The following is a 19651-nucleotide window of genomic DNA, read 5'->3' on the forward strand; positions in this document are numbered from 1 at the left end:
GTTGAAGTAACTCTATAATTTAAAAATGGTATTATTTTTCATGTTGTAAGGACATATACAAACACAAAGTCCCAACATAGTTGCGGCCGGGGTAGCCATGCCCCCAATAGTTCTCGATTGTTACAGATCCTTGAACTTCTTTGCTTACTTTTATGAAATGGTGCTCCAAAGTACAGATTATTCATTTGGGCACTCCAAACATTACGGCTCTCTATCATTCCCTGTTCACAAATGTTTTTCAAAGAATAATCCTGCTACTTAATCGAGGAACGATAAATTTTATGATGTTTATAGAATAATTAATGATATTTTTTTGTTGTTTTACAAGACACTTTAGAAGAAATAAAAAGACATAAATAGAAGAGTGAAATTATAAGAAAGATAATTTTATCATTTTTTATGGGTTATAGATTTCTCTTTTTTTTTTGTATTTATTTTTTTTTAAATAAAAAAAATAACTAACAAAATATTACTAATTATTTCTGGAACAAAGCCCACCTTATCATCAAAGTCATAGCCTTATGATCAACAAATTCAAACCACTCATTTTGGAGAAATAAAATTTTTGGCCTTTGATTTTAGATAGAAGTCCCTGTGACAACACAATAGTAATCAAACTCGGTTGAAGATCTTACCTAGTTAAAGATTCATGTTATGGGTTTATTATATTAAGTCATGAATTAGCTAATCAAAATGATACTGTTTTTAGATAAATTTAAAAAAATATTGGAATTGATAAGGGTACAAATTCACATGAAATATTATAAAAGGAATAATTCCTTCCGACCCTTATAGATCATTCATGAAATTATTTATGACCTTCACTTTCAGACTTTATTGACTTTCTCTTTAATGATTATCTTCGGGGGTTATAAATCTTCTCTAGAATGAATACATGCATATAAAGTTTTTTAGAGACACTTGAGGGTGTTATTGGGGGATCGTTCGAAGATTAAATCTGTATGAGGTATTTTGTGTGATAAAAAAAATATTAATGAGCTTTTATGAAGATAGAGAAGAAGAAGAAGAAGTAGAAGAGGATGTAGATCTAAGGGGAGAAAAGAAAGGATGTGTTTATGTATTCAAGTATAAGGTTTTGAACCTTTTTACTATGTACTCAAGCTTCATTTTATATTACATATCCTGACTTGCTTCATACGACATGTGAGGGGTAGAGATTTAATCTCTTGATAGTAAAAAAAATATTATTCTATTGTTTGTTTCATCACATCTTATATATTAATAAAAGTGTGGACTTCTTGTTTGTAATTAATGAGATATGATAGATATTATAATCATTAGTCTAGAGGGGGGAGGCATATAGTGGGGTTATTTTTTTGTTATACGCTAAATCCAGGTACATGTGGGTTCAGCTTGCATGTTGAACCCAAGAGGAGTTGGGTTCAGCTGTACGTTAAACCCAAGTGTATCTAGGTTCAGCTTGTGTGCTGAACCTAAGAGGGGTGTTAGGTCCACTTGTTCATTGAACCCAGATGTTGTTGGGTTCAGCTCCACTTGTTCGTTGAACCCAGATGTTGTTGGGTTCAGCTGTAGACTGAATTTAAAAAAGAGTTGGGCATAAACGCATCATAATCCAATCTATAGTTGAGCGCGAGCACGCCATGGCTTAACTTAAAACTAGGAATGGAAAAGACATAACTCAATTTTGGATTATAACTTTTAAATGATGTAGGTTTTTAAAAAATCATGACCCGTCAGGAATTGAGATGATCAAGTCAGTTAGGTTTAGTAAAATCACAAATTAATTCGTTAGGGAATACATGTTTGAACAGGTCAACCATTAAAATAATTCGAAATGAAAATCAATTAAGGTTAAGCTTCATGCCTGGATTGAATTTGATAATTATGTATCACACATACATTTTTAACCAACAATTATCTACTTTGAACATTTTTTTTTTTTGAAAAAAAGAAAACACTTCTTGTACCATTAATCAGCTCGTGATGACAATATAACTTCAACATCATTTTCACTCAGATGATAAGTTTGCTGATCGTTTTATAGAATTGGAGATTGATATAACTAGCACTCAAACTCTGAATGAAGCGTGAATTTTTTTAGTTTAGTATTAAGTTGCTGTGTGTGGGCGGTGGAGGCAAGCATTAAAAATGTGAAAACTAAAAGATAATCTTATAAAAAAAAGAGCATGGCTCATAAAGTTGTTGGCATGGAATTATTTATCCCTTTTGACTACTTCCGGCATAGTTATTTCACTTTTTTTTATTAGCGAAAAGTAAGTCCAATGTTTTTATTTATATTGATTTAGTTATAATAAAATAAAAATAAATTTGACCAAAGTCATTTTTATTTGAGGTTATAAAAGAAAACAATTGTTTATTAATACGTCACAATTATCATGATTTGTTTTGAATGCAATGATATCATTTAAGTGATGTTAGGATGATAACGTGATGAATTCATGAATTAATTAGATTTTTAGTATAGATACTCATTTCCCAATTTCATACATAATAAATTGGGTCTTGTCTATTTATTATTTGAATATTATTTATTATTTATCTTAAACTATAAAAATAATACACAAATATTCAAAGAAAGAATTATAATTTTTTTACATATTCTTATAAATGTATTTGATGAGGTCTAGTTTTAACACGAGAACTTGAAGATTAGGCTTGGGCTCAAAATAGAGTCATTAATCTTTTAATTTTGACAATCTAAATCATCCTTCCATGAAGAAAACAAAGGTAGAATATTGTTGTTACTTGTAAAAAGGTTTTTTTTTTTTAAAATCTATTTAGAGATATTCTAATGATTAAATTAAAATTGATTCAGAGAAAAATCAATTATCCCCTTGAATAAGTTTTTTTTTTTTTAAATAGAATTGTCATTATTAAAGTAGAGAGAATAAATTGAACTTAACGTGGTCATCTTTTCACCTAGGTTTTATGGCCCCTTAAGTGCTTATCTTTCTTGTAAGGAAAAAGTTGGTTTATCTATAAATATGATTGATATGGTTTTTTGAATAGCATAGATATAATTGTATTTTATGTGCATTCTAATGAAATAAGTTATTTTAACAACTTATTTATATTTTAATATATTTAATATTAATATTTTTGGTATTTTGAGAGATAGTGTTAAAAAAAAGTTGAATAAATAAAAGAATGAACTTTTCAAATAATTTATTTTAATGTTTTCACTAAATAAATATAAATAATAAGAATGATTTTCTTCGAAAAAAAAAGTTATTTTTGACTCTTTATTTGACTCTCCCATTAGAGCTGCAATATTAATAAAGAAAAGCTATAAAAATTTAAAAAATTATTTTTATTTTTAGCTTCTGTTTTTTTTGCTTTTTTTTTTCTCAGTCATTGGAGATGCCCTAAGCAGCAACTATTAAAAAGAGAACTTATTTATTCAGATTTGATTTCCGTCCCTAAGTAGAAGGATTTGATCCATGTGTGTGGATGTCTAATGACACGACCAAAAGCTTGATGTCTTTTCCCAAGTGCAGGAGTGTCGAAGTAATAAATAACCCGGCAAGACCGGGGTCGAACCACAGAGAGGTTAATTGTATAAATTATAAATAACAAGACAACAACAACAACAACAACAACAATAATAACAACAATAATTATTATTATTATACTCAGTACGTGGCGTTGTTATACCTGAGAATGATCTAAAGATCGGGTCACAGGTTTCCAGCCTATATACTGAGTTTATGAAAAGATCAAATATATATATTATATAATATAAACAGAATGTAAATAATAATAATAATAATAATAATAATAATAATGAAAGCAGAAGATGAAGGAATTAATGAGAACTTTGAGATGAAAGATTAACGTAAGGATTAAACAATGATAAAAACAAATGTCAAGGTTAGAGGATCCACTAATGGTACTTCAAACAAGTATAATATAAACTCTTATTACTCAATTGAAAACCACACATAAAGGAGGTTCCAATCGGATTATAAATTGTTAACATGATTACATTAGTTATCTTATTCGAATAAAGCTAATACTTGTAAATGTTGGCAGGCATTCATGATTATAACTTATGTTAACAACAAATCAAGTCCCTTTCATAGCTCAGGTGTCGGTTATACCATACAGTATGGGCTATGAAAGTACCAAGTATTTGTTGTACCAAGTGTTATACAACATAAATCTAGATTAACCATTTAACAAGCAAAGTATTAAAAGTGAACAAGATAACAAATATAAAACATGTTAGTATCCAACGTTAAGGTCCATGTTAAGTTTATATTATACTTATTCTTACACCATTAGTGTGCCCTTTTCACCTTGACATAATTAACTTAGCTAAACATAATGAAAGAAAGAAACATAAATAAACAAGATAAGAACATAAATGAGAAAGAAGTTAACTAAGTAAAAAAAAGGAAATGAAGTGCATAAACTTGATATTAATGAAAGCAAGACATAAGCAATACAAAGAGAGAAAGCAAGAGCATGATCTTGATCTGGAAACCAAGATGCCTCAATACATGGTAAGTGCCTCCTTTTATAGGCCAAAATTTGGAACTATTGATTTGTTGACTAATTGATTGAGTGGGTGGCCACATCTTTGACTAGATAACAATCCTTATCTTCTTGTCTGATCAAGACGTCATTGCTAACATCATAATTTGCCCAGAATCCTCAAGAATGTTCTAGGAAATTGTCTCAGCTTTCCAACAAAAAAAAAAAAGATGAGGTCATTTGGACTTCTAGAACTCAAGATATGGCTGAACACTAAATAGTGTTTGGGCTGCAGGACAGCTTCGGACTTCTTCGTTGTTCCTTTAATTTTGGACTTCAAAACGACCTTTTCAAATCTCTTGGGCTCCTCATGAAAGTTTGTAGGCTTTTGTCTTACCTTTCCATCCATATAAAGTGGACCTAAATTCGAAATCTAAAGCTCCAGATATGATCCAATTACCGAGCAATGTTCCGGTTTGGACTGCACCGACATCTCTTTTCTAAGTTTGGCCATCTCTTTGTCCTTTAACTTTCAATGCTTAAACTCATCCAATCAATCCTTTTATTTATGTGATACTCCTGCATTTAAAAATGAGCATTTACCATAAATTAAGGTATCTTATAATATCCAAACTTGTTATTATAAAACATGCTTTAGTTAAGGAGTTATTGATACTTCAAGTGCAAAAAATGATGATATAAAACCTTGATAAACATGCACTTTTAAGTACTAATCACACCCCCCCCAACCAGCTTATTACTAGTCCCTAGTAATCTAAAGCGTTAAAATAGAGAAACAATTTGCAAGTTCCACAAAGCAAGGCATTCATCATTCAACTTCATTAATCTATCCAGATAAACAAACTCTCATTAAATTTATTTCCTGCTTCATACTTCGTAAACAAGATATTAATAAACCTTCTTTTTGTGTGCTCAATGAAAAACATAGATGATGGGGCTTTTGTTGGAAGAAAACAATATCATGTTCAAATGTTTTAAGGTGAACTTCCTTGGTTGGGATTTTTTTCTTCTTTTTTTTTTCTCTTTTTTTTTTTCTCTTTTTATTTTCTTTTTATTTATATACATATACAACTTAAAACACAATGTATCTTTAACCCATGTAACGAGTTTTAGGCTAATGACTCCCAGACCAGTTGTCTTAGGGCATTAGGTGTTGAGACACCCCTACGAGCTTAACAACTCGGGTTGCAGATACTGATACGTAGATAGTGCAATGTTTGATTCTCTTAAGCTTTTCTCCTTAACCCATGTAACAAGCTTTGGGCCAATAGCTCCCAAGTCAGTTGACTTTAGGGTATTAGGTGTTAAAGAACACCCCTTCGGGCTTAATTGCTTAGGTTAGGGAGGCTACGAAACCAAAACTTAATCCACGTTTTATTATCATCAATACATAATCTTTTTTTTTTTCTTTGCAAATTATATTACTATCCTTTTCCCTTAGTTGTTACCTTCAACAAAAGCCAAAACATAATTAATGTAATAATCCAATGTGCAACCCCACAATCATATGTTAAAGTGTGTGTGTGAAAATGAAGGTTTTAATAATACTTGTTAAATGAGTATAGGAGCAGAATCAAGTGATAAACAATGTGAGAGTTTGTAAACCTGAAATATTTCAAGAAGTATTATGATAGACTTTGGTAATGAAACTTACTAAGATGCGTCTCTAGAGTCAATAAAATTGATTATACTCTGCCATCCTAATAACAATTTTGTCAAATGGTTTTAATAATAGCAAAAACAGTTTAGCAAGTTATATTATATATATTTTTTTTTTGGTTTTTAAACTACTACCCTCTCCCCCCAACCAAAACGAAGACATTGTCCTCAATGTTCGAAGGTAGAAAGATAGAGTATAGAAGACATCACCTGAAACAGCGAACAATGACAAACCTGAAACACACTTAAACAAACATAAGAAGTAACAAAAAAATAATATGCTATAATAAAACCAAAAGACACAAGGTTTCACAGATGAAGGCTCAAATCTAATCTAAGCTTTTTACGGCTTTCCTTAGTTGAACCAATCTAGACGACTTATGCAGGGATCAATGACAGGGATGAAAGATTGTAGTTGGTCAATCAATTGTTCAGCCAGTAGCAGCAGAAGATTATGATTCGTCGTGCCGAAGATGTTAGAAATTCCTGTTCCATCAGCTTGATCAAGGAAAGACAGCAACTTATCATAAAAACCATTAACATTTAACAAACCTATAGGTTTATGGTGAATGTGCAGTTGGGCCCAAAGATGAAATATGAAAGATCTCTTCCAATGTGCCCAGACCACCTGGTAAGGCAATGAAGGCATCAGCATGGTTAAACATGGTATTCAGTCGGTCAGACATTGTTGGGACCTGTAGTTCCTCTCCAATTGTTTTTCCAATGATGTCCCCAGTTGCTAAAGCTTTGGGGACAACCCCCAAAACTTGACTGCCTCCTAAAAATGCAGCCATTGACACACCTCCCATTAACCCAAGGCTACCTCCCCCATACACTAAATGAATCTTTCTCTCAGCTAGTACCTGACCAAGATGATTTGCTGATTCTAAAAACTCTTTTTCTTTCCCAGGACTGGATCCACCGAAAACACAAATATTTTTTATATGATGACTTGAGGAACCTGCCATTTCTACACACTTCTATATTTGATGAATGTATGGGATGAGTAGAAATGAAGGGAAGGAAGAGAAGAATTTATAGATGAAAAAGTGAAAATGCAATCATACCACCTATATGTAGGCCAGCTGTCGTCTCACACTCTCTCTCTTTATTTATTTATTTTGACAAAGCATGTATGTACAGGTAGTTGTGATTGTGGCTCACATCTTCCCTTGGTTTTACGTCCAAGAACGGCTTAAACGCCCTCTATGGGTCGGGGATAGGCTTCCCATCCAGTTTTCTTAAAAACTAGCAAACAGGGTCTTTTTTAGTCAGATTCCCAAGACTAAGTCGATCATGTTCTTTATGGAATTGTGGCCATAAATCATGAATTACACGATGCACATCTCCACTAGGATGCGTCTCAAGGGTCAATAAAAGATTATCTAAAGACCCCTTACTCAGGCCATCCTTAATGAATTGTATTTTATCTTCATGGTTTACAGATACCATTCCTAAAGAACGACATGTCGCATTACAAGTCCATCTGGCACATCTGTGACAGACTTTCAGTCGTTTTGCACGACGTTTCTTTGCAAAAGTGGTTTTACCTGTTCCAGGCATGTGTGAAATGAAAGAATTGGAGGACTCACCTGATAATCGGACCTTTGCTTCAATTAACCAACGGATATCTTCAGGAATTCCATGATTCATTAACAACCTCAATCTTGCACACCTAGCACAGTAAATTTTATTAATCGCATGTGGAGGCAAAGCGGGAAAATACCTTTTCAACTTTTCAAGAGTGGTGTCCATTTTCAAAAGAGAATTAGAGAAGCGATTCAAAGAAGGAAGAAAGAGCTAAGAATTATACAAACATATACAGATATCAGTTATTTGGGAAACTGAAAGAACCGACTTAAGTCACGGAGTACCGTTATCCGCCATTTGACCGGGGTGAAAGAGAGACTAGCAAAACAACAAAACACAAAACAATGTGAGAAAAAGAATCAATCTTTATATACAGGATCACTCAATTCAATAGAGTCATTTTCAACCGAAAAAAATTGTCAAAATAAACTTTCAAACGATGCCCATTTACCTTGAAAACATTGTCATTCTTTGGATTCTCAATATCACAGGCCCCATATGGATACACATGTTTCACAATAAAAAGGACCGCTCCATCTTGTTCTTAGTTTTCCAGGAAATAAATGGAGTCGAGAATTATAAAGCAAGACTTTTTGACCAACATTGAATGTTTTTCTCAGTATTTTCTTGTCATGAAACTCTTTAATTCTTGCTTTATGAATTTTGAATTGTCATATGCATCATTTCTTATTTCCTCAAGCTCATTTATTTGCAATTTTCGCAGCTGACTAGCATCATCAAGGCTTGAATTGAAAGCTTTAATAGCCCAATAAGCTTTATTTTCAATTTCCACAGGCAAGTGACAAGGTTTTCCATAGACTAGTCTATAAGGTGACATACCTAATGATGTTTTATAAGCAGTTCGATAAGCCCAAAGTGCATCATTAAGTCTTAAAGACCAGTCTTTCCTATTAGGGTCACTGTTTTTCTCCAAGATCTGTTTGATCTCCCTATTAGCAAGCTCTACTTGTCCACTTGTCTGAGGGTGATAAGGGGGTGGCAACTTTATGTGTGATTCCATATTTCTTCATTAAAGACTCAAATGGCTTGTTGCAAAAGTGTGTTCCACCGTCACTTATCATGGCTCGAGGGATTCCAAATCGACTTAAAATGTTTTCTTTCAAAAACTTTATCACTATTTTGTGATCATTGGTTTCGACTTGGAATTGCCTCTATCCATTTTGAAACATAATCTACTGCGACCAATATGTACAAGAAACCAAATGATGGAGGAAATGGACCCATGAAATCTATACCCCAACAATCAAAGATCTCAATGACAAGAATAGGATTTAAAGGCATCATGTGACGTTTCGAAATAGATCCCAACTTTTGACAATTTTCACAAATCTTACAGAATGCATGTGAGTCTTTGAACATGGTGGGCCAATAAAATCCACTTTGTAAGATTTTTGCAGTTGTCTTTCTTGATGAGAAATGACCCCCACATGCCTCAGAATGACAAAATTTAATGACACTACTTACCTCATTGTCAGGAATGCATCTTTGAAATATTTGATCAGGACAATATTTGAATAAATAAGAGTCATCCCAATAAAAGTTCTTCACTTCGTTCAAGAACTTTATTTTGTCTTGGGTACTCCAATGAGCTGGCAATTGTCCTGAAACAAGAAAATTAACAATATTAGCAAACCAAGGCATCGTAGAAACGGAAAATAAAGATTCATCGGGAAAGTAGTCATCGATTGGTGTGATGTCAGATTTAGAATCTGTTGTCAATCTTGACAAATGATCTGCAACAACATTTTCGGTGCCTTTCTTGTCTTTGATTGTGATATCAAATTCTTGAAGTAACAAAATCCACCGCACCAATCTAGCCTTAGAATCTTTCTTAGAAAGAAGATATTTCAATGCTGCATGATCACTAAAAACAACAACAGGTGAGCCAACAAGATAAGATCTGAATTTATCACAAGCAAATACTACTGCAAGTAATTCTTTTTCAGTGGTGGTGTAATTCATTTGAGCACTATTTAAAGTTTTACTTGTATAGTAAATCACATAAGGTTTCTTATCTTTTCTTTGTCCCAAGACAGCACCCACGGCATAATCACTAGCGTCACACATTATTTCAAAAAGGTAATGACCAATCAGGAGGTTGAATGACAGGAGCAGAAGTAAGCAAGTTTTTAAGTTTAACAAAGGCTTTTTCACAATGTTCAGTCCATTCAAAAATATTATCCTTTTGTTAGAAGGTTACTCAAGGGCTTAGATATTACACTAAAATCTTTGATAAACCTTCTGTAAAAACCAGCATGTCCTAAGAATGATCTAACATCTTTAACAGATTTTGGTGTTGGTAAGTTGGCAATTAACTCGATTTTAGATTTGTCAACCTCAATTCCTTTCGATGAAACAATGTGACCAAGTACAATGCCGTTTGTTACCATAAAGTGACATTTTTCCCAATTCAATACAAGATTCTTCTCTTCACACCTGCTCAAAACCTTTTCTAAGTTAGTCAAACAATCATCAAATGAATCACCAAAAACAGAAAAATCATCCATAAAAATTTCAAGAGAACGTTCAACCATATCACTGAATATGCTAAGCATGCATCTTTGAAACGTGGCTGGTGCATTACATAATCCAAAAGGCATCCTTCGATATGCAAAAGTATCAAATGGACATGTGAAAGTAGTCTTCTCTTGATCTTCCAATGCAATTTCAATTTGATTGTAACCTGAATAGCCATCTAGGAAACAATAAAATTCATGACCTGCAACTCTTTCTAGGATTTGATCCATAAAAGGTAAAGGGAAATGATCTTTTCTAGTCATTGAATTAAGTTTCCTATAGTCAATGCACATGCGCCAACCAGTAACAGTCCTAGTTGGAATTAACTCATTTTTCTCATTCGTTATCACAGTGACTCCAGACTTTTTGGGTACAACTTGGGTAGGACTTACCCATTTGCTGTCAGAAATAGGATAAATGATTCCATTATCTAGAAGCTTAATGACTTTATTTTTCACTACTTATTTCATATTAGGATTAAGCCTTCGTTGCATTTCTCTAGAGGGTTTAGCATTTTCCTCCAAATAAATCCTGTGTGTGCAAATCAAAGGGCTAATTCCTTTTATGTCAGCTATGGTCCATCCTAATGCATTTTTGTGCATTTTCAAAATCTGTAATAACTTACCTTCTTGATGTGCATTAAGTTTGGAAGAGATTATTACCGGAAAAGTTTCATTTTCTCCCAAAAATGAGTATTTGAGATTAAATGGTAACGGCTTCAATTCAGGTTTTGGTGGTTGAACACTTGAAGGTATGGGCTCAATTGATCGTGGTGGCAATTCTTCAATTTGTGGTTTCCAATTGCATGCCTTTGATTCCTGTAAATCATTATCATCTTCAGGTTGCTTGTAAATGTTGAAAATATTCATCTCCAATGTCATGTTTCCAAATGATAGCTTCATCAGTCCATTCCTACAATTAATCAATGCATTAGAAGTGGCAAGAAATGGACGTCCTAAAATGACAGGAATTGAATTACATGCTTCAACAGGTTGCGTGTCCAAGACAACAAAATCCACAGGATAAATGAATTTATCAACTTGTACCAACACATCTTCAATTATTCCTCTAGGCACTTTTACAGATCTATCGGCGAGTAAAAGAGTTACAGAAGTTGGTTTTAACTCACCTAGATTGAGACTTTGAAAAACTGAATATGGAAGTAAATTCACACTAGCTCCAAGATCAAGTAAGGCTCTTTCAATTTTATGTTCTCCAACAAAGCAAGAAATTATAGGACAACCAGGGTCTTTATATTTCAAAGCATTATTGTTTTGAAGAATGGCACTTACTTGTTCAGCTAAAAAGGCTTTCTTTTTCACATTCAGTTTTCTCTTCACAGTGCACAGATCTTTCAAAAATTTAGCATAGGAAGGTACCTGTTTAATAGCATCCAACAAAGGTATATTGATCCTTACCTGTTTGAAAATTTCAAAGATTTCAGAGTTGTGATTGACTTTCCTTTGTTTGGTCATGGCATGAGGAAATGGAAGTGCTGGCGGGGAATCAACCTTCTCTTTGCAATGTTCAGGTTCAACCCCTTCCTTACCCTCAGAGATAGACTCATCATCTTTCTCACAAGGTTCAAGAATGGGTTTTTCAATAACCTTACCACTACGAAGAGTGATGACTGATTTGACTTGATCCATGTGTTGGCTTCCAGAACCACTTGCATTTGCATTGTATTGCCCCTTTGGATTTTGCTGTGGTTGAGAAGGAAACTTACCTTTCTCTTGGAAACTGAGAGCAGATGTTAATTTTGCAAGAGCATCTTTAAAATCGGTCATGCTTTGAGCAAGTTGAGTGTTGATTGTCTCCTGCTTTTCAATGAATGCATGCAATGTTTCCTCAAAATTTCTTCTAGGAGGTGGAGCATAAGGAGGTGCATATCCATGAGAATTTTGGAAATTATGGTGTGCTTGAAACGGTGGATGTGAAGTTTGTGCATTGTTGCTATCACTCTTCCAACTAAAATTTGGGTGATTTCTCCAACCAGGGTTATACGTTTGGGAGTATGGGTTATGGTTGGGTCTTTAGAAACTGTTTAAAGCATGGGCTTGTTCATGGAGGCATTCCTTGAAAGAAGGCAAAGTTGGACAATCATTGGTTGCATGCTCATTTGTTTCACAGATTTGACACACAATGTCTTGAACAGATTTTAATTGACCACTCTTTTTTAATTCTAGTGCCTCGACTTTTCTAGCTAAAGATGCAAACTTGGCTTGGAGGTCATGATCTTCCCTAAGGTTGTGCATACCCCCACTAGATGTATGAGGTTGAGTTTTACCTGGTGCCTCATAAGTACCTGTGGTGTCCCAATTTTGAGCATTTTCAGCTAGCAAGTCTAGGTACTCCATTGCTTCATTAGGGTCTTTATCTTCAAAAGTTCCATTGCACATCAATTCAACCATTTGCCTATCTCTAGGTGTTAAACCTTCATAAAAATGTGAAACCAATCTCCATGTTTCAAAACCATGATGTGGGCAAGTATTAAGCAAATCTCGATACCTATCCCAACATTGGTAAAATGTTTCTCCTGGTTTTTTAGTGAAAGTGATGATTTGTCTTTTGAAAGAATTTGTTCTGTGAGATGGAAAAAACTTCTTTAAAAATTGTTGTTGCATATCATCCCAAGCACGAATGGATCCTGGTCTCAAATTTTGTAGCCATGTTTTAGCTTTATCTTTTAATGAAAAAGGAAAAAGCTTTAATCGAATGGTGTTCATGCTACAATTTGAGTCATTATAGGTATTACAGACCTCCTCAAATTCCCTTAAATGCAAGTATGGATTTTCTAAGTCTAAGCCATGAAAAGATGGTAAAAGTTGAATAATGCCTGGCTTAAAATTAAAATGAGATGCATCAGGAGGGAAAACTATGCATGAGGGTGCACTTGTTCTTGTGGGATTCATGTGGTCTCTAAGTGTTCTCATACGGTTATTCTCATTATTCTCATTATGAAGCGATTGATTATCTTCTTCGGCCATATTTTCTGAAAATGATGAAGATACCCTACAAAGTCGACCACTTAATGTACGTGACCAAACTCTCATGCACGTGTAAGAAGAGAATAAAAGGAAGAAAGTAAAAGAGAAGAAAAAGAAACAAAAGTTAAATAAAATGAAAAATGAAAAGAGAAGATAAAATAAATATTATAATTTATACAAGAATTTACCTCCCCGGCAACGGCGCCAAAAACTTGACACGACCAAAAGCTTGATGTCTTTTCCCAAGTGCAGGAGTGTCGAAGTAATAAATAACCCGGCAAGACCGGGGTCGAACCACAGAGAGGTTAATTGTATAAATTATAAATAACAAGACAACAACAACAACAACAACAATAACAACAATAATTATTATTATTATACTCAGTACGTTGGTGTTGTTATACCTGAGAATGATCTAAAGATCGGGTCACAGGTTTCCAGCCTATATACTGAGTTTATGAAAAGATCAAATATATATATTATATAATATAAACAGAATGTAAATAATAATAATAATAATAATAATAATAATAATGAAAGCAGAAGATGAAGGAATTAATAAGAACTTTGAGATGAAAGATTAACGTAAGGATTAAACAATGATAAAAAACAAATGTCAAGGTTAGAGGATCCACTAATGGTACTTCAAACAAGTATAATATAAACTCTTATTACTCAATTGGAAACCACACATAAAGGAGGTTCCAATCGGATTATAAATTGTTAACATGATTACATTAGTTATCTTATTCGAATAAAGCTAATACTTGTAAATGTTGGCAGGCATTCATGATTATAACTTATGTTAACAACAAATCAAGTCCCTTTGGACTGCACCAGATATGATCCAATTACCGAGCAATGTTCCGGTTTGGACTGCACCGACATCTCTTTTCTAAGTTTGGCCATCTCTTTGTCCTTTAACTTTCAATGCTTAAACTCATCAATCAATCCTTTTATTTATGTGATACTCCTGCATTTAAAATGAGCATTTACCATAAATTAAGGTATCTTATAATATCAAACTTGTTATTATAAAACATGCTTTAGTTAAGGAGTTATTGATACTTCAAGTGCAAAATGATGATATAAAACCTTGATAAACATGCACTTTTAAGTATTAATCATCTAAGCCTAAAACCTTTTAATCAGATGACCAAGAAATTGTACATCTGGCTTTGATGAGAAATTTGTCTCTGTGTGGTATGAATATTGTTCACCAAAGCAGCACGCACTTCTGTGCATCCAATTTTTATGGAAACCTAGTTGTTCCCTTTTTCAGGACAGAAAGATATAAAGAAATTAATAAATATTTTTGGATCGTATACAAGAAAAATCCCTGAAAAGAGGAGGCAATACTAGGGAACGTTACGTTGTCTTGCTCCCCCATACGTGGAACACACCCTTTCTGTATATATTCTAGTTATAAAATCAGCGTGATGTGATGTCGTGGATTATTTTTTTTACATAAAAAATATATAAAAAAACTAAAATTTAAAAATATTAGGTTTTTCTATAAAACTATATTCAAAAGTTCTGGGTTTTGCTGTAATACCTGACCTAAGAATAATATTTATAATATTAATAATAACATTAAACTTGCATGACCCAAGTTTAAGTGAGCCTGGTTACAACACCAGACCCCAAGAATATTGAATGTGGGTCTGGCTACAAGGTCGTGTCATAAAAGCGTGATAATTAAATAGATTAAAAGCATGTTTGGTAGTGTTGTAACGGTTGCTTTTCAAATAACTTTCCGTGCCGAAATACATGTCACTGATGTTTTTTTCATTTTTTAAAAATTATTTTTGATATTAAACACATCAAAACGATCTAAAAAGTACAAATCGCATTAAATTTTAGCAAAAAAAAAAAATAAATTTTGGTGGGAACGCGGTTTCCACCGCGTTCCCAAACGCTTCCTAATTAAAAAGAAAAAAAAATCAATAAAAAGAAAAAAAACTAATCAAGAAAAAGAAAAAAAATTGAATTAATTGTGTTAACCCTTCAAACCAGGTTAACCCATAAAATCTGGGATTCATATCATGAAAGTTTGATAACTAAATAGAAAAAAAAAATTGATGGGTTTACCTATAATTAACTGGGTTAACCCATCAAACCAAGTTAACCCATCAAGCCCAGGATACGTGTTATGAAAATCTGATAATTAAATAGAAAGAAATTTAACATAAACAAACTAAACTAAATAAATAAAATTAATTAAAAAAGAAAAAAAATCCGGGTTAACCCGTCAAACCAGGTTAACCCATCAAACCCGGGATCCGTATTATGAAAATCTGATAACTAAATGAAAAAAATTTAACATTAACAAACAAAATCAAACAAAAAATATTCATTAAAAAAATCAGTTCTATAATATAATATAATAATAATTATAATATAATAATTATAATAATATAATATATTAATAAATGAAAGGTGTGGGGAAGCTACAGTGCTTTTCCCACACTTTTTAAAATATTACTTAATATATGATTTATTTATTGTATGTTCGAAGCGTGCATTCTATGGCATATGGATGCATATAACTAAGTCATATTTCTTATATTTTATTGCTCCAAAAGTGTCCCATTTCTAGCACCAAAGGTCGAATTCTATAAACAAAAAATCTTTCACTATCAATTTTCCAAGAAAAAAAGAAAAAACCACCATCATACTAATAAAGAATTTTCAACCTCTTAACCATCTAAATGGTGACCTAATGGTAAAAGCTTAGGACCAAGAGGTTTGTTCTCTCTATGGTCTTAGGTTCGAGCCTTAGGTTACTCATATGATGGCCACTGGAGACTTACATGGTCGTTAACTTCAGGGCCCATGGGATTAGTCGAGGTGCGCGCAAGCTGGCCCGGATACCTACGTTAAACTAAAAAAAAAAGAATTTCCAACCTCTTGCGCTCATGGTCCTCCAATTTCTTCCCTGTACGTAGTTTATTGAACTAAGTAATCGAAAAGAAAACATAAATAAAATGTTTGAGACAGATTACTCCTGTTGTGAAGTTAATATTTGAGATAAGAATCGACTTGGCTTGAGGTTTGAGGTTTGAAATACATATCAACATGTAAATTGATAAATTAACTTAAATTTATTGTAATTTTTTAATAAAATAATATTACTTTAAATATTTAAAAATAAAATTATTGATCGTATCATTTAATTTTAATCAAATCAACTCTTTAAATAATTTAAAATAAATTAAATCTGAAATCATGTGATATTAATTATGTTTTGAATAGAAGAGTTTTTGAGTTTATCCATCAAAATAGATTAAATTTAATAATTATAATTATGATTGAGATTGTGAAAGTACAATATCATCACTATCACTAGATATCCACATGTGTAATTATGCTGGATATGCGTGTAGATGTTTTCATCATCCATTTTATATTTAGCCACGTAGCTGAAAAGAATTATACAGTCATGAGAAGATACACCTCAAGGAGTTTTGTTGGAAATCCCAAATTTCACGTGACATCGCATAGCACAATGGGATGTGAATCATATAATAGCTAGGATACTTTAGATTATATTAGAAATTGTTTTTTTTAATATATAACATTAATATTTTTTATTTTTAAAGTTTATTTTTTATATTAGTAATATTAAAACAATCTAAAAATATTTAAAAAATAATTTAAAAATAATAAAAATTAAATTTCAATAAAAAAAAAAAAATTTCACCCCAACCGCAAAAAAATTGCTCTTATCTAGTATGCTATTAATTACAATAGTTAGGCATTCACATCAAAGACATACTTTTTTTTTTTATTATTTACGTGGGTGTCCGGGTCAGCTTGCGCGTACCACGACTAATCTCACAGCTCACTGAACATCCTGCAAACCCAATAAGCATGTAAGGCACCGTGGGGGTGACAGGCGTGCACGATGATGTTTGAACCCAGAATGCAAAGGAAGGGAACAAGTCTCTTCAATCGCTAAGCCAAGACTTCAAGTGCCACGTCAAAGACATACTTAAATTTTATATTTATTTGCTAGCAGCACGGATGTCATGTCTCGCACACCACTATAGTATACAGTAAAGGCAGAAAATAATGAAAAAAGTTCAACTTTCTTTTTCTTGTACATCAAGAGAAAAGACATAAACAAACAACACCAGCTAGGGATGAACACACCTCTCTCTCTCTCTCTCTCTCTTTGCTACCTTAGGTCATGATACATTTTCATTCTCCTCTATCCTAAATTACATAAAATAAAATATATAATATTCCACTCAAAAAAAAAGGAAAAAAAAAACCCAGCAAGCCTATTAAATTGCATAACTTCCCTAGCTAGCTAGACGTCGTCTTCTCAATTCTGTCGAAATAACAAGAGGGTTAAAAAGGCATTAGAAAGAAAATTGAAGTGCGAAAAAAGATTTTTTTAAAAAAAAGAGTATTCCATCTTTTGAGTCACCGAACCATCATATATTTGATTGCTTTAATAAAACAAAGCTAAATATCCAATATTTGGTATAGAAGAAATAAATAAATAAAATGCAATAATTTTTTCAATTGTTGATCTAACGTTATTAAGGTCCCAATATTTTATTTGATGCTGAGCACAAGTTTGCCTTTTTTATCCATTTTATTTTTTCAGCTCATCTCATTTTATATAGTTTTATTAAACCAGCTTGGCGCAGAACAACCTAGTAACCCATAAATCCGAACTTGGATCTAAATGAGTTTTAAATTAAATTAAATAGAAATTAATCTAGTTTGAATTTTAAAAAATTCAAAATAATATTATTTTAATTTATTTTGAAAAAAATCTTTAAATAACATCATTTTCAATTAAATTCAAGCTATCCTACCAACCCAAGACTAGGAAAGAGTTTTATAACTTGATTTTTTTAAAACATAATCTTTAAATTTGATTTGATTTAAAAAAAATTAAAAAAATATAATTTTAGTTTTTTAAAAATAAATCTTAAAATTTAATTCAAGTTCACCTACCAACCCAAAGCTAAAAAAGAGTTTAATAACTTTTATTTTTTAACAAAAGGATTGAGCTAATTGTACTACTATGGTACTAGATCAATTGACTTTTTTGTTTTTTGATAACCCTGGGTGTCCCGGCCAGCTTACGCGCACAGGACATTCCTGCAAGCCCAGTAGATAGGTAAAGCACCGCGGGGGTGACAGGCCGGTACTCTTGAAGATCGAACCCAGGACGTTCACAAAGGCAAGCCTTGCAGTTGACCAATGGGCTAGACTCTCAAGTGTTAGATCAATTGACTTTTGAAAATATAAGTAATGTTTAGATATAGAACATTAATTTAAAAAGAAAGAAAAAAACATATATTGTAAACATATACCTTACACCCTTCCTTCTATATCTGTTCCAAATAGCCTGATCTCTTTGATCACTTCTACTTTATACCCTGTCCCAGTTTCTGGGTCATTCTCGATAACAAAGATTATCTTATTGCCAGGCTTCAAGCCCTTGGCTCGAACAAATTGACGCCATCCCCTAGAGATGACAGGTTTGAAGTGGTTCCCTTTGGTTCGAACCGAGAAACCAAAGGACTGCACTTCTCCACTTAGATCCTTAACTGGTAAATCTAATTTATTTTTACCTTCAAATCGAGAAAACAAATTTTCCTCGAACCATTTACTTGGTACTGAAAATCTTACCTCGACGTCAGTTTCAGATAGAGTTTTCCTGAAATTTGCCATTATAGATGATTGTTGATTTATAAATACAGAGTTTTTCTTGTTAAATCAGAGAGAGTAAGGTGTTTAAAGAACGGGGAAATTTTGTTCCGAGAGAAGTTATCTAGCAGAAAGAAAGCAAAGAAATCACAAGGCCTGAAGGGCTTTCTAATTTAGCTAGGGTTTATATATGCAGAGCTGAGCACGCAGTTTGGACTTTTTTTCGCACTATAGAATAGATAATGTTTGCTTATTTCACTACAGGATTAGGAGATCGAAGGGCGGTGGAGAGAGTGACCCAAGCAAATTGCATAAGAAAAGCATAAAACGTTTGATTGTGGCCATTGGAAGAAGAGAAAAATTAATATTTTTTTAAGAAAATCTTGATTAACACACTAATTAATCGGATTGGAGAGTAGCTTTACCATCAAATAAAAAACCATATAACATTACCTTTCTAGAAATTTTATACATGACAGTGCTGTGTAAGGAAACACATTATCTTAGTAGTTTTCTGGTGGATTATTAATTACAGCAATATAAACAAATATATATATATAAAAAAAACCCGCAATATTCGATGTCTGTCGAGGTTTATTGCATCTACATGGTAGATTTCTTCTGTTAGTGGTGGCAATCCTATGAAGTCGTAGTTTATTTTATTTTATTTTATTTTATTCTCTGTCAAAGAGACTTTGTGTGGT

General features: G+C 32.6%; 1 protein-coding gene and 1 pseudogene across 1 annotated transcript; both read right to left on the reverse strand.

The window, feature by feature from the left end:
• Positions 1–201: 201 nt before the first annotated feature.
• On the reverse strand, positions 202–13535 carry LOC140955402 (uncharacterized; annotated as a pseudogene).
• Positions 13536–18611: 5076 nt separating this feature from the next.
• LOC118027982 (B3 domain-containing protein Os02g0764100-like) lies at positions 18612–18971 on the reverse strand. Its single transcript, XM_035031496.1, has one exon. It carries the CDS (start codon positions 18969–18971, stop codon positions 18612–18614), a length of 360 nt encoding a protein of 119 aa, XP_034887387.1.
• Positions 18972–19651: the final 680 nt, after the last annotated feature.

The sequence above is a fragment of the Populus alba genome, chromosome 3, assembly GCF_005239225.2.
Source record: "Populus alba chromosome 3, ASM523922v2, whole genome shotgun sequence".
Taxonomy (NCBI): domain Eukaryota; kingdom Viridiplantae; phylum Streptophyta; class Magnoliopsida; order Malpighiales; family Salicaceae; genus Populus; species Populus alba.